The sequence below is a fragment of the Nicotiana attenuata genome, chromosome 10, assembly GCF_001879085.1.
Source record: "Nicotiana attenuata strain UT chromosome 10, NIATTr2, whole genome shotgun sequence".
Taxonomy (NCBI): Eukaryota; Viridiplantae; Streptophyta; class Magnoliopsida; order Solanales; family Solanaceae; genus Nicotiana; species Nicotiana attenuata.
Window position 1 is genome coordinate 43108713 of NC_031998.1, and position 20895 is coordinate 43129607.

General features: G+C 37.3%; 1 protein-coding gene across 7 annotated transcripts in view; it reads right to left on the reverse strand.

The window, feature by feature from the left end:
* Positions 1–20275, reverse strand: part of LOC109233403 (regulatory-associated protein of TOR 1-like) — a 24670-nt gene extending 4395 nt beyond the window's left edge. The window contains exons 1-20 of one of the 7 annotated variants that reach the window (XM_019399265.1): positions 19719–20269; positions 16556–16658; positions 11415–11497; positions 11137–11295; positions 10943–11059; positions 10656–10816; positions 9882–10036; positions 9647–9791; positions 9488–9566; positions 9292–9393; positions 7959–8042; positions 7738–7848; positions 5533–5835; positions 4089–4139; positions 3812–4001; positions 2599–3192; positions 2117–2449; positions 1878–2001; positions 950–1116; positions 696–841 (exon numbers count right to left, since the gene is read on the reverse strand). In XM_019399265.1, coding sequence (XP_019254810.1) covers positions 696–841; positions 950–1116; positions 1878–2001; positions 2117–2449; positions 2599–3192; positions 3812–4001; positions 4089–4139; positions 5533–5835; positions 7738–7848; positions 7959–8042; positions 9292–9393; positions 9488–9566; positions 9647–9791; positions 9882–10036; positions 10656–10816; positions 10943–11059; positions 11137–11295; positions 11415–11497; positions 16556–16658; positions 19719–20000 — 3489 coding nt within the window. In that variant the 5' untranslated portion in view covers positions 20001–20269. Of the gene's footprint in view, positions 1–695; positions 855–949; positions 1117–1209; positions 1295–1877; positions 2002–2116; positions 2450–2598; positions 3193–3811; positions 4002–4088; positions 4140–5532; positions 5836–7737; positions 7849–7958; positions 8043–9291; positions 9394–9487; positions 9567–9646; positions 9792–9881; positions 10037–10655; positions 10817–10942; positions 11060–11136; positions 11296–11414; positions 11498–16555; positions 16659–19718 lie in introns of those variants that run through there. The other 6 variants (XM_019399263.1, XM_019399264.1, XM_019399266.1 and 3 more) reach the window with 6 other exon arrangements.

Here is a 20895-nt window from a genome sequence, read left to right on the forward strand (position 1 = left end):
TTTTTTAAAGCATTTTGTTTTGTAAAAACTGAAATTTTTTTTGTAAAAACAGAAAAAAAGTGTTTTTAATAAAATATTTTCGTTTTTTAAAAACTGAAAAAAATATTTTCATTAAATTATTTTCGTTTTTGAANATATTTTCATTTTTGAAAAATATTTTTTTTCAGTTTTCTTAAAAAAACAAAAAAAAAATTTCTTTAAAAAAAACTGAAAAATGAAAATAAAACGAAATGCTTTAAAAAAACTGAAAAAAATGAAATTTTTTTTTTTCAAAAACGAAAATATTTTATTAAAAACATTTTTTTTCAGTTTTTACAAAAAAAAATGCTTTAAAAAAACTGAAAAAAATGATTTTTTTCTGAAAAAAAAATATAAGAAGACTTTACTAAATTAGTGAACTATTGGTGCATTATTTTAAAAAAACGAAAATATTTTGCAAAATAGTTTTTTTGTAAGTTTAAAAAAGAATAATAATTATTTTTAATTTAGCATTGACCTAAAGGTCAAAGGGCATAAGTGAATAAAAAAAGTAGATGGAGGGGTATTTTTAGCCCAATAGGTGGATGAAGGGTATTTTTAAACCTTTTCCAATAGTTTAGGGGCATTTTGAACCCTTTTCCGTAGAATAAATTGGAAATATCAGACAGCTTTGCATTCATTTACTAACTTCTTAGAATCAAATACGTTATACATACCAGGTATCCAGACTGCTGCTGCCAATCCACAACAGCGTTCACACTGCGCGCAACAGGTCTGTGACCTTGAATTGAAGAGAATGCAGAAACTAGTTTCTGTTGACCTCTTTCAGTATAGTCTTTCCAAATCCGTATGTTGCCATCACCTTTTATAGATAACTTTGTTAAAAATTAAGGCATCAACCATCAATCTTGATTAAATCTGTGCAACATCAAATACCCAAAGAAAACCATATGTCACAGCAGATGTTTACCTGAAGCAACAAGGAGCAAGCTCTCATCAAGCTCATTCACAAGGCAGAGCTTTGAAATTCCTTTATCAGGGTAACCATGGTTGTCGAAGCTGTTAAGAAGGGTAGCCTCCTTGTAATTCCACACCCTGTAATACACAAAGGCACAAGAACCACGATATTTTCTGCAACTGCACAAAGAAATAAAACTAGTAGAATGTTGTCCAGTCATCTAACCCGTACAAGAAGCTTAACATATCAAACCTAATCGCCAAAAACTTTACCATGTAAAAGAAACTCAACATCTCAAACCTAACTGCCAGAAAGTTGAGATTTGTTCTGAGGTGACGCGCGTAAGGGGTGAGAAGACTGAGAAAGAACAACAAAAATAAGCAACTGATGCAGCAAATCTGTTGGGAAACATAGCATGAATCACAGGGAAAGGCTTGAGATTTCTCGAGAATTGAGCACTCGCCATATAGATGATATTTGATTCCAATTCAGTGAAGTAAATAAGAGGTCACGATTCCCCTATCCACAAATTAATCCATCACTCATATCCTCTAGACGTACCTTATATGTTAAAACATCATTAAATTTTATAACCAACAAGAACACCTGATCCGAGCATCATACAAGAGTAGGTCAAAGAAGGATTTCAATATAAATGGCTTCTCTTTCTTGAAGCTCCAAGAAGATGTGAATTATTTAAGACGAAGCATATTTCCTGGACTTGTGTCCTAACTTTGACCAGCATTTAGTCTTTCCACCAGAGAATGGTTGCTTACCAACAAATCAGCATTGTTGGTCGAACTACAGATTACACATAGCTCCCATTAGACTAACCTAGTACTTGAACTAACCCACCCTTCCCGCAGTTCAGCAATAGAAGATCGTGACGAAGCAACCATAGCAAACAATGCCTTCATTCAGGCCAATGAGATTCCTCTACCTGATCAATTCACGCTCATCTGAAGCAACCACAATTGATGAGAAGGGCTGCAGCAAAGCAGTTTTCGTACCACTCTCAAACTTTGTATCCCAACTGGCAATTTGATTATGCAGTCTGCTCACCGCTGAAAAATTGAAGTTAGCATTGACCATATTAGATGCGTTCCAGATAAATGATGACAAGTACACATGAAAGATGGGGGTGAGAGAGGGAAAGAAACATGAGCCTAGTCGACTCACAACAGTGCTGGCATTTTGCAATGAGGTCAAGAGCTAACTTTTCCTTCACTTCTCTCTTAGCAATGATCTCTTCACTATCATCAGCTGCAGTAAGAAGTGGCTTTGAGAAGTGGCCACAACTCCAATTATAGATGGTTGACTGTGGAAGAAAACTGCATTCTGAAGCTCCAGAAGATCCGCCAGAACCCAAGAGCGGATCAGCTAATCCTGAGTCTGGAGAGCTCATTAGGTGAGGCCTGAAGTCTAAAGAATAAACTCTTCGCATTCCTGTTAAGTAACTGGACCGAGGGGGACTAACAGGAGGAGTCCTAAAAGTCAGAGGTAAATGTCCACCTGCAACAGTTAAAATGATTACTTCAAAAGGCATAATGAGCATCTGTAGGAACGTTGAACATCAAGGTTGATACTTATGTAGTGGGTTGTGGGTGTACAGAAACTAAAATAGTATTGACTCTTAGTCTCCTTCGAGTCACCAAATATACCTCCACTCAAGTCAAACCAAGAAGACGATCGATTCAATCCAGCAAAATTAGAGCCAGGAGCTGTTGCGGATTCAACAGTTGACTTGACAGACTTGGCAAGAACTTGGTCAATCCCAATAATTGAAAGCACTTTCCGGCCAAGACCTGCAACACGAGGTGATGGATCCTTTGCTAAGGCACACATGGCCAGCACACACTGAGAATAGAGTGAATTGTGTAGTGGCCTGGGTCTTATATGATTAAAAACACCATTGCTAACAGCATCAAACAATCTTTCAGAATCAAAATGTTGAGAAGAATCATCGGACAAAGGAGATCCATGCATGAAGCCAGGTGTTGCAACAGGGCTGCTAGTTGAGACTCTCCCATCACGAGATATAGACTGACTGTCTCCTCCCACTCTCAATAAAGGAGCAATAGGAGATGGAACTACATTTCCATGTGGAACATAATGAGTTGGGGATGTATAGCCACTACCTGAACTCTTGAACACAAAAGAAGGCAAGGAAGTGATCATGGAATTAGACGACTTCAAATATGCAGCTGCAACCGACTTCAGGTGCTTGTTATGTCCAAAGGCAAAACGTGCCAAAACTACAAAGTTGGAGCAATGTGAACTAGCTCAGTCATACATCGTATGCATAATAGTAGTACAGGCACAAGATAAAGAGGAGAGGAATGGGAGGAAATCAGAGAATTAGACGTGCTATGAAGGGAGTAGATATTCATTGGCAAAAATTATAACTCATGCAAACATGTATGAAACGATTGCCAGCTGAACTATTTGTTCTTTTGAACAATTATAGGGCAAGCACGGAAAAGTATTTCACCACTCTATCCTTATTTTTGCTTTTCGCTTCTCCTTTTTCCTGCTCTAGAGCAACTCAGAAATTTTTCAACAAGTAGTATGCTATTAAATAATGGGTACTATTCAGCATTAGGCTTTGTCTTCAAAGTGAAAGATAAACAAAACTCATAGTCTAGTCAGATTTAGTTCAGGAGGTGTCCTCATCATACAAGAAATGTATCGCAGGCTGTTTTAAGACTATCGTCAAATTTATCAAATTGGTACAATACTGAAACCTACAATATACTACTCTTAAAAGAAGAGATCAAATATAGGAGAAATCAGAAGGCAGGTTAGAAAACAACAGTAAGTGCATCACAATGAAAAGTCTCCTGGGATAGGGGTGTTAATTCAGTGAAAACATACCAACAGCAACCTCCGCTCGTACAAAAGGGCTTCCATCAGAAACAACACTTAGAAGACTCCTAATTATGACGACTTCTGCCCTAGCTTTCTCCTCATAATCGCAGTCTTCATCCTCTATAATGTCGTCCCTAGATGTATCAAATCCAACATCAAGTAAAGTACCTAGTGCAAAAACAGATGCAGCTCGTACCTGAAATAAGTTGCTCCTTAGTTGAAGTCTAACAAATAATGGAGAACCACAGAATACACCAACTTGACATACAATTGAACTACAAACCTCAGGCTGGGATTGAGAAAGTAGAGGCACAAATATTGCTGGTGCATCTGCCTGCAAACCTAGCACTTGTGCCTCGGTGAAATCCTCCCAGAGCTTTCCCAGACAGAGACACAGCCATTGAAGAAACAGTGGTTCAGTTTGTGCATCATTAGGAATTGATCCCTGAAGATGCTTCAGGCAGACATTAATTAGCCCTGCTTCAATACAGGCCGCCTGACCCTGTCTGTAACCATCAATAATGACTGCCAAGACAAATGCAGCCATTGCCCTTTGTTCTGGATAAGCCTCAACACTGTCGAGAAATCTAATGAAATACACATGTCCACCATCCTTAACAAGGTCAACCTGGCAAGACTGTTTTTCTCACAGGAAAAGGTTAATCAAATGAATATTAAACTAGAGGATCAGATCACACAGAGTGAATCAAGAAACACAAACTAGTAGAGAATAGTTATCTAAGACAAATGACAGCACGAAGATTCTGAAAGAAAAGAAAGAAATTTGAACACTTTAATATACATAGTTTCTACATAGTATATTCGATCAAAGAAAGAACAAACACAGCGACAAGCATTAAACGAAGGAGAAAAGCAAAATACTCTATCAATATATTAGATTCCACAAAGATATCAGTAGATTCAGGTAACACCGGAATAAAGAATAAGAAAGCATTCAAGATCTTCAATATACTAAGAAAATATAAAAAACACAGAACTACTTGAGTAAATCCAGCGGTTATCTCTTCCTTTCCAAAGTACTTGGTCGATGGACGTGGCCGGAGGTTTTGTTTTCTGTAAGTTCATTACTTAGATAAAGCAGATTATGTATTAATTTGAGATGTTCTGTACCCGAAAAAAAAAAGAATTTTAAAAAACCCAAAAGTTGGGAACTAACTTCCTATTGGTGATATTACCATAGTGAAGCAAGCATCCAAATGGATTGTGTCCAAGATCACAAAAACAAAATAAGATTAAGAGTAACAGCTAAAATTNAAATGGATTGTAGTCCAAGATACACTAAAAACAAATAAGATTAAGAGTAACAGCTAAAATTTCTGTATGTGCTTAAACACTTGCTTTTTAAGCAAGTTGTGTTGTTGATAGAAACAGCACTAAGAAAGTTCTGTCAACTGGACACTCTAAAGACTATAGCTCCTTTTACTATAAGATGTAATACATAGAACCCAAATAGGATCACTGAAATGGAAGAGCTCTACCGGATTGCTTTGCTATATGAAGATACATACCAAAGCAAAAGGTAAATTTTATCCAACATTTGCAGAACAAGCAATGTAACATGAGAGTGACTGTTGAGCATCTATGGCCCAGCATATCGACAAGATGAGCATTTTAGAAATGCGAATATTAAGATGATTGGTCATACAAGGTTAGAGAAGATCATAATAATCACTTTAGATCATAACAAGTGCTAGGTTTGCATCTGCCTGCAAACCTAGCACTTGTGCCTCGGTGAAATCCTCCCAGAGCTTTCCCAGACAGAGGCACAGCCATTGAAGAAACAGTGGTTCAGTTTGTGCATCATTAGGAATTGATCCCTGAAGATGCTTCAGGCAGACATTAATTAGCCCTGCTTCAATACAGGCCGCCTGACCCTGTCTGTAACCATCAATAATGACTGCCAAGACAAATGCAGCCATTGCCCTTTGTTCTGGATAAGCCTCAACACTGTCGAGAAATCTAATGAAATACACATGTCCACCATCCTTAACAAGGTCAACCTGGCAAGACTGTTTTCTCACAGGAAAAGGTTAATCAAATGAATATTAAACTAGAGGATCAGATCACACAGAGTGAATCAAGAAACACAAACTAGTAGAGAATAGTTATCTAAGACAAATGACAGCACGAAGATTCTGAAAGAAAAGAAAGAAATTTGAACACTTTAATATACATAGTTTCTACATAGTATATTCGATCAAAGAAAGAACAAACACAGCGACAAGCATTAAACGAAGGAGAAAAGCAAAATACTCTATCAATATATTAGATTCCACAAAGATATCGGTAGATTCAGGTAACACCGGAATAAAGAATAAGAAAGCATTCAAGATCTTCAATATACTAAGAAAATATAAAAAACACAGAACTACTTGAGTAAATCCAGCGGTTATCTCTTCCTTTCCAAAGTACTTGGTCGATGGACGTGGCCGGAGGTTTTGTTTTCTGTAAGTTCATTACTTAGATAAAGCAGATTATGTATTAATTTGAGATGTTCTGTACCCGAAAAAAAAAAAGAATTTCAAAAAACCCAAAAGTTGGGAACTAACTTCCTATTGGTGATATTACCATAGTGAAGCAAGCATCCAAATGGATTGTTTCCAAGATCACAAAAACAAAATAAGATTAAGAGTAACAGCTAAAATTTCTGTATGTGCTTAAACACTTGCTTTTTAAGCAAGTTGTGTTGTTGATAGAAACAGCACTAAGAAAGTTCTGTCAACTGGACACTCTAAAGACTATAGCTCCTTTTACTATAAGATGTAATACATAGAACCCAAATAGGATCACTGAAATGGAAGAGCTCTACCGGATTGCTTTGCTATATGAAGATACATACCAAAGCAAAAGGTAAATTTTATCCAACATTTGCAGAACAAGCAATGTAACATGAGAGTGACTGTTGAGCATCTATGGCCCAGCATATCGACAAGATGAGCATTTTAGAAATGCGAATATTAAGATGATTGGTCATACAAGGTTAGAGAAGATCATAATAATCACTTTAGATAGAAGGTACAAATAACACACACACAGGACAAAATTGACAGGTCGTCTAAGATGAACAATGTCCTACAAAGATCTTTAAATGCACCCGTAAGTGTACTATGATGATTCAAGGTGTTAACAAGGGGCATGGTAGACCTAAATTCACATAAAAGAAAGTTCTCTCAAAATCCTTACACATTTAGCTAAGAATAGAATGCAATGGAAAGAAAAGATCCAAATAAACGACACTAAAGAGTTGTGATTAAGGTTTAGCTATGTTGGCACACTCTCGTGGTCTGGCATTTCGCATCGGAATAAATTATCACGTACTAGAACGAAATGGATCTAATGGAGTAGAATGGATACTGAGGTTCCATATGACCAACCCAAACTAATTTGTGATTAAGACGTTATTATTGTTGTGGAAGGGTCCCCTGCTTTCCCATCACAGCATCTAATATTTATTTTGTTCCAAATTGCATATTAAACACAGATTGATAGAATTTCATAGAGCCTTATGCTGCTTCTTATCCTCTGTCTTTCAGCTGCAGATCACATCGAAAGATTTTCACCAGTTAATACTAAATGGGTTAGTGAAGAATCCCCAGATTTGCCAAGACATGGGACAGTGCAGGAACTGTTGTTCCAATGTCAAACAAAAAAAAAAAGGCATCAACTCCACATGCTGAGTCCCCAAAGTTTACTAGAGTTAAACATGTTTTGTGTACTGCAATCTAGGGGAAGCACACTTTTCTTGCATTTTCTCTATTCTCTCTACCGTGTCTATTATTTTTGAACTTATGGTAAATAGGTCCAGAAAGAGATGGTGAGACATTTATATGGGGAACAATATAGATAAAAATGAAACATAGGAAATTTAATATGAGAATGACACAGGTGATGAGTCAAAGCAATTCATGTACCTTATCAACGGCAAGGATCTTCGTCCAAATGAAGACAAGAATTTGCCTAAGTTCTGGAGCCGTGGTTTGCAAAAGCTTTAGAACGTAAGGAAATATTCCAACAGACAAGACCTGGAAGTAAAATTGCTCACTTAAGTATTACTTGAAAATTAGACGCAGAAAGTTGTATGCAACCAGCCTAATTAACAAGAAACTTGAAATGCAGCACCACCAATAAGTACCAGATCTACAGCCCAAAGTCCCATATCGAGAAATCTCCCAAGAAGAACCAGTGCACGGAACCGGTGGCATTGAGTATGTAACACCTAATAACAAAGAATAACCTGGTTATCATCCCATACAAAGAGAAAAGTGCACCAAAATAACAAAGCCCTCGAGGGTGTGAAGACTGAAGAGAACCTAATAAATAGGAAAAAATTCGCAAGATAATTCACAATAAGTTTGTATCTTAGGGAGAACTATGGTTTTCAATTTATGCATCCTTCTGTTGGGTCAAGAGGATATATACCAAGTAAATCTAGACAAACTTCACAATTCAAATAAACATATTTGCTCGCGAAATGAATGGTACCGACTATTCTTCGAGAAAACCCTACCAAAAAAAACTAAGAAATTGTTTTAACTGAGACTAACATTACTAAAACCAATGCTTCTGCTGTTTTACCATCAGAAACTTTAATTACTTGCCTAGTGGTAATTTGCTTCTGCAATAGTTGGGAAATGGGATACACCAGAACTGACAAAAATAGTGCAATAATCTGCCATAGATTGTTAGATTACTCGAGCAAAAAAAACACAGTAAGCAAAACATGAAACAAATGAAGACCCAATTGTGCTGAGAGGAGTATCCAATACTTGATGACCTTTTAAGTAAATATAAGAGAGTTAACTGTTCCTCATATAATGACATGACATTCTGGTTACTTTTTTCTCCTTACATGAGAACATTCTATTATTCTAAATTTTAGCATAATATCCAGAAAATTGTTCTCCTGTTTAAACAAACTGAAGCAAATGCAGAGAGGTCAACTGAGGCTTCGTCAAGTAATATAAGAGAGAGAACCATTCCTCACGTAATGAAATGACATTCTGGTTATTTTTCTCTTTACATGAGAGCATTCTATTATTCTAAATTTTAGCATGATATCCAAAATAAATTCTCCTGTTTAAACAAACTGAAGCAAATGCAGAGAGGTCATCTGAGGCTTCGTCAAGTAATATAAGAGAGATAACCATTCCTCACGTAATGAAATGACATTCTGGTTATTTTTCTCTTTACATGAGAACATTCTATTATTCTAAATTTTAGCATGATATCCAAAAAAATTCTCCGATTAACCAAATTTAAGCAAATGCACAGAGGTCAATTGAGGCTTCATCAAGGAACAAGAATGCTAGCAACCAAATGTTTTCACTCCACATTTTCATCATATTAAGTCATAAGAATTGAAAGGAGTGCGGGAATGAGGAAACATGCACTACTTAAAGCCACCATTTCATGGTAAGAAGAACCAAGAATGCCATTCCTTTTATTTGAACCATAAGAATTCTTACCTGTAGAACAATGGGCAACTGCTCTGGTGGATTTTTATTCTCTGATCCATGGTCAAGCCAAACCTCAAAAGCTGTCAACTGTTCCGTGAAGAATGGGCTAGGCTGAAGAAATCAAAAGATGGGAAACATTTAATCTTGAAAAGATACATGGACCAAATTTTTGAGAATATAGTATACAATCAAATCATTACCCCACCTGAAATTCCACATTCGGATCATCAATCAAAGTAGGAAGCTGCAAAAGGCAGATTTCTGTTGCCATGTCCCAAGCATCCCTGTGAGACAAGTGCAGACCCCAATGAGGGGAAGGTAATACATGAATTTGAGTAGATTGTTGAGTGTTTCGTGTAGTTACCACATGTGGTGTTGATGAGTAGGTGGTAGCATTGGGTATGAAATTGGTGAACAATTTGCAGAACGCATGATTCTTTCAGCAAGTAAAAAATTTCTGAATAAACTAGCAACTAATAGGTCTTGCCTGAACAATTTTTGAAATAGATCTGTGGTTTTGAAGCTCACAGATTAGAAAGAGTTTAAACTGCAAAAAGGATTAAGAAAACTGCATCAAACTAACTAGTCTATCACATTACCTCGTGGTAGAACATTCCAGGCAATTGTGTCAGTTACTGCAGTGAGAATCCAATTCAATTCACCAAGAGGTGTCTTTCGATCAGTTTGGCGTCCAGGAATTCGATCTACTAGACCATAATCAAGTGACTCACGAATCAATGACCGTGTGCAAAACCTAACAGCCAAAAACAGAATTAAGTAGATTATAACATATTTGACCAAAAGGCTAAAAAGAAAAAGAAAACAAAAAGGCAGCTCGGTACACAAAGCATTTCTTTTGAAATAAAAGATTAGTCATAACGGTTGAAAGAAAATAGCAGCTTATCAAGGAATTCTGACAACAAACATCAAACTTGAAGCAGGCACAGATAACTAAGAGTATATTCAAACATACAAAGTGGAAATTCCCTAAGACAGCATATTAATCTATAGCAACGATTGGCATAATAGACAACCATGTGGTTCCTGAAATATGAGGTGCCATGTAACTTTGGGGCTTCAAAGAGACTTGTCCTGTTGCTCAAGTATTCTTTTGGTGAGAAAGGCTGTTCTAACTTTCCAAATATATGGTTAAATAAGACATGCTGTTTAAGATAATTTATGGAATACCATAAAGAGAGAAAAACATAATATTCCATCAGTTGGGAACCAAACCCACTGAAGGTATGCCAACGTTTCCAACAATCAAGTATTGCAGCTAGTTCGCCCCATTGTAGAATTGACCAGGTTTAGGAGAAAGCAGGAAAAAGTGGGGAAGGATAAAGGATAAACAACTCTTGCTGAGAGCATGTCACCATCTCAATGCCATTTTGATTGGAGTTGTGAGGCAGGAAGTAAAAACATCAGCAGGAAATTCAGCACTTTGAGGAAGTGTCTCATGTTCTTCACAAGCAGCAAGCAGAATACAATCTCTTGTAGAAGGGGCAGAGGAATCAGAGACAGTCAAGTCTTGGAGCTGCATTAAACAAATCACCAGGTAACTGATTAGCCTTAAATTTTGTGTCTCCTTCCATCAGCCTTTTTTAGCAGATGGGTAGATCACCTCATCGTTAAGCATGTAATGCATTATTACAATATGTACCTCTAAAAAGGTATTAACAATCATCCCAGCAGCTGAGCAGTCAAAGACATAGATCGATGGTGTCTTCAACCAAGAGTTCAGGTCTGTAATCGGCAATGGGATATACTGCGTATAACTCTAAACCAGATGTCCCAATAAGAAAAAGACAGATATCACAACAGCTCTGAGAAATCAATTTGAGTAAGAAAGAAAACCTTATTAAATAGCCAAATTTCACCATTGGATGTTGGTTTCGGCACACCATGTCCATTATAATGGAACAGAACTCGTTCCGACTTGGCATACTTTCTACATGTTGTGCAAAGTTTCTTAACTTCATCAACAGTAGGATCCAAGGAGATCTTGTAGCGTGCCTACATATAGTTAGATATTTGGGTCATCTATAATTAAATTATTGATTACCTCACCACAATAATACAGCCTAGACCTTGTCCACGCATGATATCTATTAACACAAAAACATTTTGCTTACCCTAGGTTGCCACCTCTCATATTGTTCATTCAATGTTCTCCCAATTGTTTCAAGGGCTTTTTGAGGTGCCACAGAAAATGGATCTGTCATATGGGAATAAGAGCAAGTGCTTAAATAAATGCTGGTTGACAAAATTTTCAAGCACTAGGATTTGAAAATTGCTGAATGCAACTAAGAGGTAAAATATTAACTAAATTCATCCCCCCTCCCCAAGAGAATATAAACTGTTTACTAAGCCAGGATAGCTGATACCAAAATAGATTCGAGTAAAACAACAGATCAGACAAGAAGTACTATCAACTATTGTGTTGTCATAGTGATAACATAAGCAACAACATGAACACAGACCAGAAATACTACAAAGGTTCCCAAAAAGCTACTCCACAAGTATGGCACAGAACCTTCAGCAAATGCTATGTGACGGACTGAGAGTCCTGAAGAACCTGCAAAGATTATTATTTACAAAAGGGCAAAAGCTAGAGGGGAGAGATTCCTAGGGGGCAGGAGACTTCACATTAGAGGGTTAAAATCATGAAAGAACAAGGCGGGGTGTAAGAATTGGCAGAGGGAAATTGAGTGTAGGAATTTGTCACTGGAAGATGTATTGAGTGAAATCCAAAGGTAAGTAAAAAATGTAACAGATGTCCAAAATGAGAACATAATCTAGAGAAACAAGACGAAAGAAACGGGAGGATTGCCCATATTGCTCTTGATTGGACATGATGGACGAAAAATCAAGAGAAAGGCTTTGACAACAGAGCACTAGAAAGCTATTCATCCCCCCCACAAACCCCCAAAAAAATCATAACGGCAAGCTCTTCGCCTAAGTTGAACAATGTCTTACTAGGAGAGGCCTATGTTGAATATGAAATCAGAAGCGGGCATCAGTAAAACACATCGACCAAAGGTGTCGAGTAGAAAGGATCACAATTTTCCCACTATTCCCACACTTATTTTTTTTTGAGAAGGTAACATTTGTGTGTATTGATATATAACAGTACATAGGTTGTACTGAAACCATATTTACAATATGCAAAAGGATAGAGTACTGAGCTACAATCCTAGCAGTATTCTAGGACTTCTAGGATCGATACAGTATCTTCTGGCCACTTTTGTTTACACCAAAAATAAAAAAGTAGGACACAATTCATTTTGATCTTCTGTATTGAATTGCTACTATCCTCAAAACATCTAGAGTTTCTCTCTTTCCATATTGTCCACCATATACATGCGGGGACAGTCCTCCATCTATCTCTGCTTCTAGCTCCAGTTCCAGCTTCATCCCAACTAGTGAGCACTTCAGTAATCTTAGAGGGCATTGTCCATCAAAAACCTCTGAGGTTAATGAATATCTTCCATAGTTGATCTGTGATCCTGCGGTGTAGAAATAGATGGCTAACCATCTCAACTGTTTCCCCACATAAAAAACACCTAGAGCACAGTGGAATCCCTCTCTTCATAAGATTATCCTAGGTCAAGACTGCCTCCTTTGCAAGTAACCAAGTGAAACAAGATACCTTGTAAGGTATCTTAACTTTCCAGATATGTTTCCATGGCCAGTTAGTGATTTATACATTAGTATGATTAAGCATCTTGTAAGCCTCATTCACCTTGTAGATTCCTCTGTTGTGGCCCTTCCACCATAGTGCATCCCTACCATTCTGAAGGCCTTTGAATGCTTCCAGTTGCTTGTAAAGTTCAGTCAACCTCGTCAGCTCCCAGTCATTCAGCCTTCTTCTAAGTATCAGATCCCAACCTTGAGGGGTCTACATTTTAGCTATTGTCTTTTGCTGGTGTTGAGCTAAACCATACATATCAGGAAATAGTTCCATCAAGCTTCCAGATCCCGTCCAATTATCCTTCCAGAAGGAAGTTTTGGTACCACTCTTCACTCTGATGCAGGATTGGCTCTTCAATATAGGCCAGAGTGTTCTGATGGATCTCCATAAACTAACCCCATATGTTGTATTGACTTCCTTTGAAACCCAGCTGTTTTCCTCTCCATACTTAGCTTTGATGACATTACACCATAAGGATTGAGGTTCTTGAGAGAATCTCCGTAACCACTTCATTTTAAGAGCCTTGTTTTGATTTTTTAAGTTCCTGATGCCTAGCCCACCTTTGTTTTTGACAATCGTCCGAGATTTCCATTTCACTAGGTGATACCCCTTCTTTTCTGTGTTTCCTTGCCAAAGGAAAGATCTTCTGAGTTTATCCAGTCTCTGAATAACACTTACATGGATGGGAAAGAGTGACATCATGTATGTAGGAAGTGAGTCAAGTACTGAATTGATCAGAATCAATCTTCCTCCCATAGAAAGGTACTGAGCTTTCCATCTGGATAACTTCTTCTCACATTTTTCAATGACTGTATTCCATATCTCCTTGGACTTGGACTTAGCACCTAAAGGCATGCCCAGATAGATAGCAGGAAGAGATCCTACTACACCTCCCAAAATCAGTGGTAGTTGCTCCATCTCAGGCACATCATTGATTGGATACAGATAACTTTTTTTCCAATTGATATGCAATCTTGAGGTACCTTCAAACAAGACCGGGATGATTCTCAAATACCTCAACTGTTCTTCTTTTGCATCACAAAAAATTAGAGTGTCGTCAGCATATTGGAGATATGTAATCTACAGATTGTTGTTGCCCCTTCTTGCTACCTCGAAACCTTTGATCCATCCATAGATTTTTGCAGTTTTGATCATATTGTTCAGCCCCTCCATAGCAATTATGAAGAGAAAAGGAGATAGGGGATCTCCTTGTCTGGGTCCTCTTTGTGCAGGGAAGAAACCTTCTGGGAATCCATTAATGAGAATGGAGAATTTAACTGAAGATATGCAAGCTCTCATCCAGTTGATCCATTTCTTCCCAAAACTCATTAGTTCCAGCATTTTCAACAAGAATCTCCAATTCACATGAGCATATACCTTCTCAATGTCTAGTTTGCACAAAATTCCTGGGTTTTTTAGTTCGTTTCTTGAATCTACTGCTTCATTGGCTATTAGAACAGCATCCATTATTTGTTTTCCTATGATAAAAGCCATCTGCTGTGCATCCACCAATTTGTTAATCCCCCTTTTGAGTCTCTCTGTTAGAATCTTCGAAAGCAGCTTATAAAAGCTGCCTATTAAGCTTATAGGCCTGAAGTCCCTGAGTTCCTTAGCTCCAATCTTCTTAGGAATCAAAGCTATGTATGTTGCATTGAAGCTTCTTTCAAACAATTCCTGAGAATGGAAATTATGGAGAGCCTCCATGATATCTTGTTTCAAAATGTCCCAACATTTTATGAAGAAACCCATAGTGTATCCATCAGGCCCTGGAGCCTTATCTACTGCACATAGCTTCAAACAAGATAGCACTTCTTGTTCTTCAAAGTTGCTTTGTAGAAGCTCTTTTTCTTCTTCTGATATTGTGGGACAGTTGCCGAAATTGACTTCAGGTCTCCATTCCATAGCTTCTGAATAAAGATTCTTGTAGAATTCAATGATCTCAAGCTTGATTCTCCCAGGTTCCTCAATTGTTTCATCATTCACCACTAGTTGATCGATGTTGTTGCATCTTTTACGCGCATTAGCAATTTGGTGAAAAAACTTAGTGTTCCTGTCTCCTTCCTTAAGCCACAGAGCCCTAGATCTTTGCTTCCATGCAACTTCTTCATTTTTCAGATGTTCCTCATATTCCATGAGGGATTCCTCCTCAGTCAATGCTCTTGTTTCTTGAATGGCATCAAAGACTGCCAAATGTTTTAGAAGCTTGGTTCTTTGAACCCCCAAGTTTCCTTGGCTACTTTTGCTCCATTCTCTGAGTTTGCCCTTTAAAGCTTTGAGTTTGCATGCTAACACATAATTGGGCCTCCCGTGAAATTCAAAAGAGGTCCACCATTCTCTGATCCTGTCTATAAAGCCTTCAGTATTCAACCACCAATTATCAAACTTAAAGTAGGATTTGGTTTGCTCCCAAGGCCCACACTGTAGTGAGATAGGAACATGGTCTGATATCAGCCTTTGTAGGACTACTTGTTTTATGTTCTTGAATCTGTCATCCCAATCTTCTGAAATTAAGATTCTGTCAATTCTGGATGCTATGATCTGATTATCTCCTTTGAACCAAGTATAAGTTCCCCCTTCTAATTGGAGATCAATAAGTTCCATGTCTTCGATAAAATCTGAGAACTCCACCATAGCTCTAGACCTTCTGTTGCAATTCCTTTTTTCCGAGGGAAATCTAGTGACATTGAAGTCACCACAAACAGCCCATGGCCCTTCCATCAATCCTCTTACTGCCCCTATTTCCCCCCATACAGCTTTCCTCTCAGTGTCACAATTAGGAGCATATACTCCTGTGATATGACATGCGAAATTTTGCAAAAGAGCCTTGAATTTACATGTCAGAGTATAAGCTCCTAATTGTAACACCTTTCCTTCCCACACTTATGGGCATGCATTCTCAAAACTCCAAATAAGATCTGTTTTTTCACTTGGTTAGCAGTAAGGGAGACCATCTCACAATGAAAAACTAGAGGAAGAAAGGACTACATAGGTCAGTTGGTGCTACATGAGAGATTGATCACCTACTGTTACACTATCAGGTTGAAAATCAGTTATGGTTAACTGTGTTAAACTCTTTCTGCATCCAGTGGATGACAGAAATCACAATCAAGGATTTGTTATTCAATTGGGCCTTCAAACGAAGGTAAAGGAGGTGTAGAGCTTAGGATGTAACACCTTTGGCCTTAATGTAAGTTGTATGAACAGAAAGAAACATGAGATTTTTTTTTAAAATCTTGGTGTTCGGACCAGCTTGCGTACACCTCGACTAAATCTACAGGGTACTACCTGCTACCTCCCACCAGCAGCATGTGAACTTTTTAAGGGTGGATACTACTTAAGTAGCATGTCTTTTGGTTTTACTCAATTTTTAGAGCACCAATGAGGTCCAGTTAGCATAGATGATTTGGTGTTCTTCGTAGAGAATCATATCTTTGTGCATAACTATTTACATCTTGTGTGCCCCTATACCTGAGTAATCACGTCAGTAAAATATTCACCGTGTCTAAAAAGATAAGGAATAGTAGCAAAAAGAAGAAGAAAAACTTGTTCTTTTAGAAGCAAAAGAAGAAGATTTTAGCGTACCAATCCAACACTGCATTCGAGCACAAGGAGATATCTTTATTACATCAGGTGGATCAACGCTGATGTTCAAACACAACAGAAGGGCAACACATCCCGTCTTCATCTGCAAAACGTTTTGTACGCTTAGATGTAATAGAGGTAAAGATATCAAACATTTGTTTACTCTATGAGAACGAAGCTCATTGCTCTGTAAGATACTAGCTAGCTCAAAAAATAAGATAGAAACAAAAGGTCATCAAGTACTACATGTGTAAGATTTTCTCTTTTTACATAATACAACGAGCAACAGGTATAAATAAATCTAATCAAGCATTTGAAAATCCAAATCTTATCTTCAAAAATTTGCAAAACTGTTGTGCTGCAATAACATCTTAAAATCAACCTTTTCTTTTGGGTCTAAATAAAGCATCTCTAAACAACCTTTTACGCAAAGACGAAAATAATTACATAATACATCTTTAAATCATTTTTATTTCAATGGTTACTTAAGTTGAAGAAGATAGTAGCAACTAAAGCACTACAAGGTTAAAGCACGCACACCAGATTATTGAGTAACATCAATTTAGCAAAAGTCAGAAAGGGCACACAAGATACATTACCATTAGAGAAACTGTCATTAAAAATTTAGGAAATGATAAAAAGAAACTAAGACATCAGTACATAACAGCCTCGTCTCACCAAGCTCTACTAGATTAGAGGTCTAGGTGAGAGCTTAACTTTTTCACATAAACTTTTTTCAAGGTGTAAATCACAACTGGAAAATAAAATATCCCGAGATTAAACATGACTTTATCAAAGCCATAAACCATTTTCATTCCCATAGAAGTATTGAAAGAAGCCTAAATGACTCATATATTGCTCTTATTCCCGAGAAAGCAGGTGCTAAGCTAAAGGTTTATAGACCAATAGGTTTGATTGGTAATTTTTATAAGGTGCTGTCAAACTTCTTGCTAACAGACTTAAAACAGTTATGAGCAAGCTGGTTTCCCCTTCCCCAAACGGCTCCTGTGAGTGGCAGACAGATAACAGATGCTTCTCTTATCGTAAATGAGTGTCTTGACTGCAAACTGATGCAAGGAAAGGCTAGAATTTTGTGTAAGCTAGACATTCCGAAAGCTTTTGATATTGTGCATTGGGATTCCTTATCAACATGCTAAAGTCTATGGTCTTTGGTGAAAAATGGGTCAAATGGATTCACTTTTGCATCTCCACTGTAAAGTTGCCCATTATCATAAATGAATCTCCCAAAAGGTTTCTTTGCATCATACAAAGGCTTAAGACAAGGAGATCCCGCCTCTCCTTTTCTTTTCACTTTTGTCATGGAAGGCTTAATTACTCCAAGAGTGTTCTTTGCCTGTAAATGATGTTCCCCCATAGGAGATTGTAAGCATTATGGATTGTACAGTAGATTCCCTCCCTACCAAATATTTGAGCCTCTCTTTGGGAAACAAGGTGAATACTACTGCAATTTCGGATGATATCTTGGAGAAGTGTCAAAAGCAACTCTCCTGTTGTAAGAAGAAATATCTCTCACTTGGGAGAAGGCTAGTGCTAATCAATAGTGTAATAGATTCCCTACTCACATGCACTATGTTCTTGTTCCCTCTACCGGCTTCTGTGGTGCAAAGAATGGATAAACTAAATAGAGATTTCATGTGGCAAGGTAATAAAGAACATACGACATTTTAACCTGGTAAACTAGGGGGGGGGGGGGTATTTACCGATAAAAAAGCAGGACGTTTGGGTCAAGACTTGAGGGCTCATAGCATTAGTCTACCATACAAGTGGCCCGGAGGTTTAACAAAGAAGGAGCACTATGGAGAAATGTCCTTGTAACAAAATTTGGTCTTCTTAATCTATCGATCACCAAACAATCTAGTATTCCTAGCAAATGTCACGCCTGGAGGCATGTGGGGCTCACTAGTAAGCTTTTTGATCCCTTTCATCTATAGGAGTTGGCAATGGCGTGAGAGATTCTAGAATGATGCATGCCTGGGTACTTCTCCGTTAAGGAATCAATATCCTTGCATGTTTACTTTGGTACAAAATCAGGAAGCATCATTAGCAGAATATTGATATGTTTTTGGTTGAAGTATCACATTCAAACACAATATTACTGACTGGGAGACGAGCAGTCTTGCCTCTATGCTTTCACAATTTCATGTTCCTCCCCTACTGTCTACACCTGATAATTTGAGGTGGAATAGAAATACAAAAGGTTTGTTCTTCGTTAAAGCATTTAAAGTCCCCCCGATATAAATTGGCCTTGGAGATGCATTTGAAAAAATATGGCACCATTGAAAGTTGAATGTTTCTCTTGGTTGGTGGCAAGAGGTGCCTGTCTTACACACAACAATCCCTGTCTTACACACAACAATCTTCAGAAAAGGGAAGTCAACATATGCAGCAAATGTTTGCAATGTGACCAAAAAACCCAAGATGCCAATCATTTATTTCTACATTGTTTGTTCACCATGCAGGTATGGGGCTTTTTTCTCAACATTTTAGGAGTTAGATGGGTAATGCCAATGACAACAAATGAGCTTTTACAGTGTTGACAGCTGCGAGGTTTGGGCAAGATAAAAAGGAAAATCTGGAATACCATTCCTTCAGTGATTTGATGGACTATTTGGGACGAAAAGAATGCAAGAGTCCAAAAAAAGGTGTGACTCTTGCAAATGACACTGTGGACATGGTTGATAATTCTGAAACTCATTACATAATTCCTAATGTAGCCACCCTGTAATTATTTCTACAGTACTTGTCACTGCAATTAACATACTACTTTTAACAAATATAAAAAACGGGTGGACCTTCCACCTAGGGAGAAGACAGTTATTTTTTTATAAGTGCTAGAGGGTCATAATTGATAATTTGTGGGAGAAATTTTGAAAACCTCAGTGCATAAACCAATTCAAGAGGCCAACCATTATCCATACGTTCATAAATGCATTGATCAGGGACCTCTTTGCACCCATAGTACCAGGAAGACGAATAGAACAATCAATGTTCATATGGAGAAGAAACATTTATTCAAGGAAGTACCTAAACATTTAATCTAACGTCACCAATGATTAATGTGCTTCCAAATTCACACAGTATCTTCTACTACTACAAAATTGACAAAAACTAAGATGTGTAAATGAAAAGAATCACATCTTACTCGATGCTTAATCCGCCATTTGGAGATTAAACCAGTACGAGACGGTCCAGACGGAACATATTCCTCAAACCGGTCATGCCGAAGCTCACAAAACAGTATATTCTGCGGCATATAAGCCATACTTGTCGTCATCGTCGTAGTCGCATTGTCAGCAATATAGCTACTATGAGCAGTCTCTGAATCCCTATTACTAATCCTCTCTTCGTGATTCGCAAAGTCCTCCACAATAACTGTCGCCAATGATTGCGAGGACCGAGAAGTCATCAAATCTCCCAATGCCATTCAAAGCTCAAAAATTGACCTCAACGAACAAATTTTGGACAGAAAAATCATAACAGGAAGGATAATCCAGCATTGTAAAGCTTCAAATAGTGTTCTGCTAAACCCTAGAAGGAGGTACTGGGGGAGTAGGCGCATGTACACGGGAAAGAGGGAAGAGAGAGGAAGAACAACATACACTGCGGCGACAAGAAGCAACAAAAAGGGAATTGAAGGCGAAGGAAAAGGAAAATGAATATTACATATTGAGGATATTTCGCGCGATCATAAAGAATGCAAGTGAATTTATAAAAAGATTAGTATGCTTGAAGATATTATCTCTTTTTAATTTAAATGAGAAAGAAAACACCCTTTTCCTCTATAAATAATATAATATTTGGGTTAATTCATAAATTTAATTTAGTAGTTAGAACATATGAACTTCATGATTAGCAACAAAAAATAATTAGGTAGATCACGTCCTCTTGCCTTTGCATCACCCATTTATAACTTGTGTATTGAAATATTTTTTTGGAGATATGTATAAATAAAACAAAGACCATCTCGTATACCTTTTTTATGTCATGAGTTTTGATACAAAGAAAAAAAAGTATAGCAATATCACAATCAATAAAAAGACAATGAAACATGTAAGATGTATTGAAACAATGTAGTACCATTTCTTTACTTTTAATAATTAAAATGAATTATTGAATGAACCAATTGAATCAAAATTAAATCAAAATCAGAGAAGGAAATGTGAAGTGTGAACCATATCAGATTTACTTAGATTTAATTTTAGTACAATTGTTAACAAGTTGAATATCAAAAATACCAAATTAAAGTTTTTTTCAAAATTATAACGCTGTCTTAGTTCCAGAATTCACAAAGAATCAAAAATTAAAAAGAAAACATAATA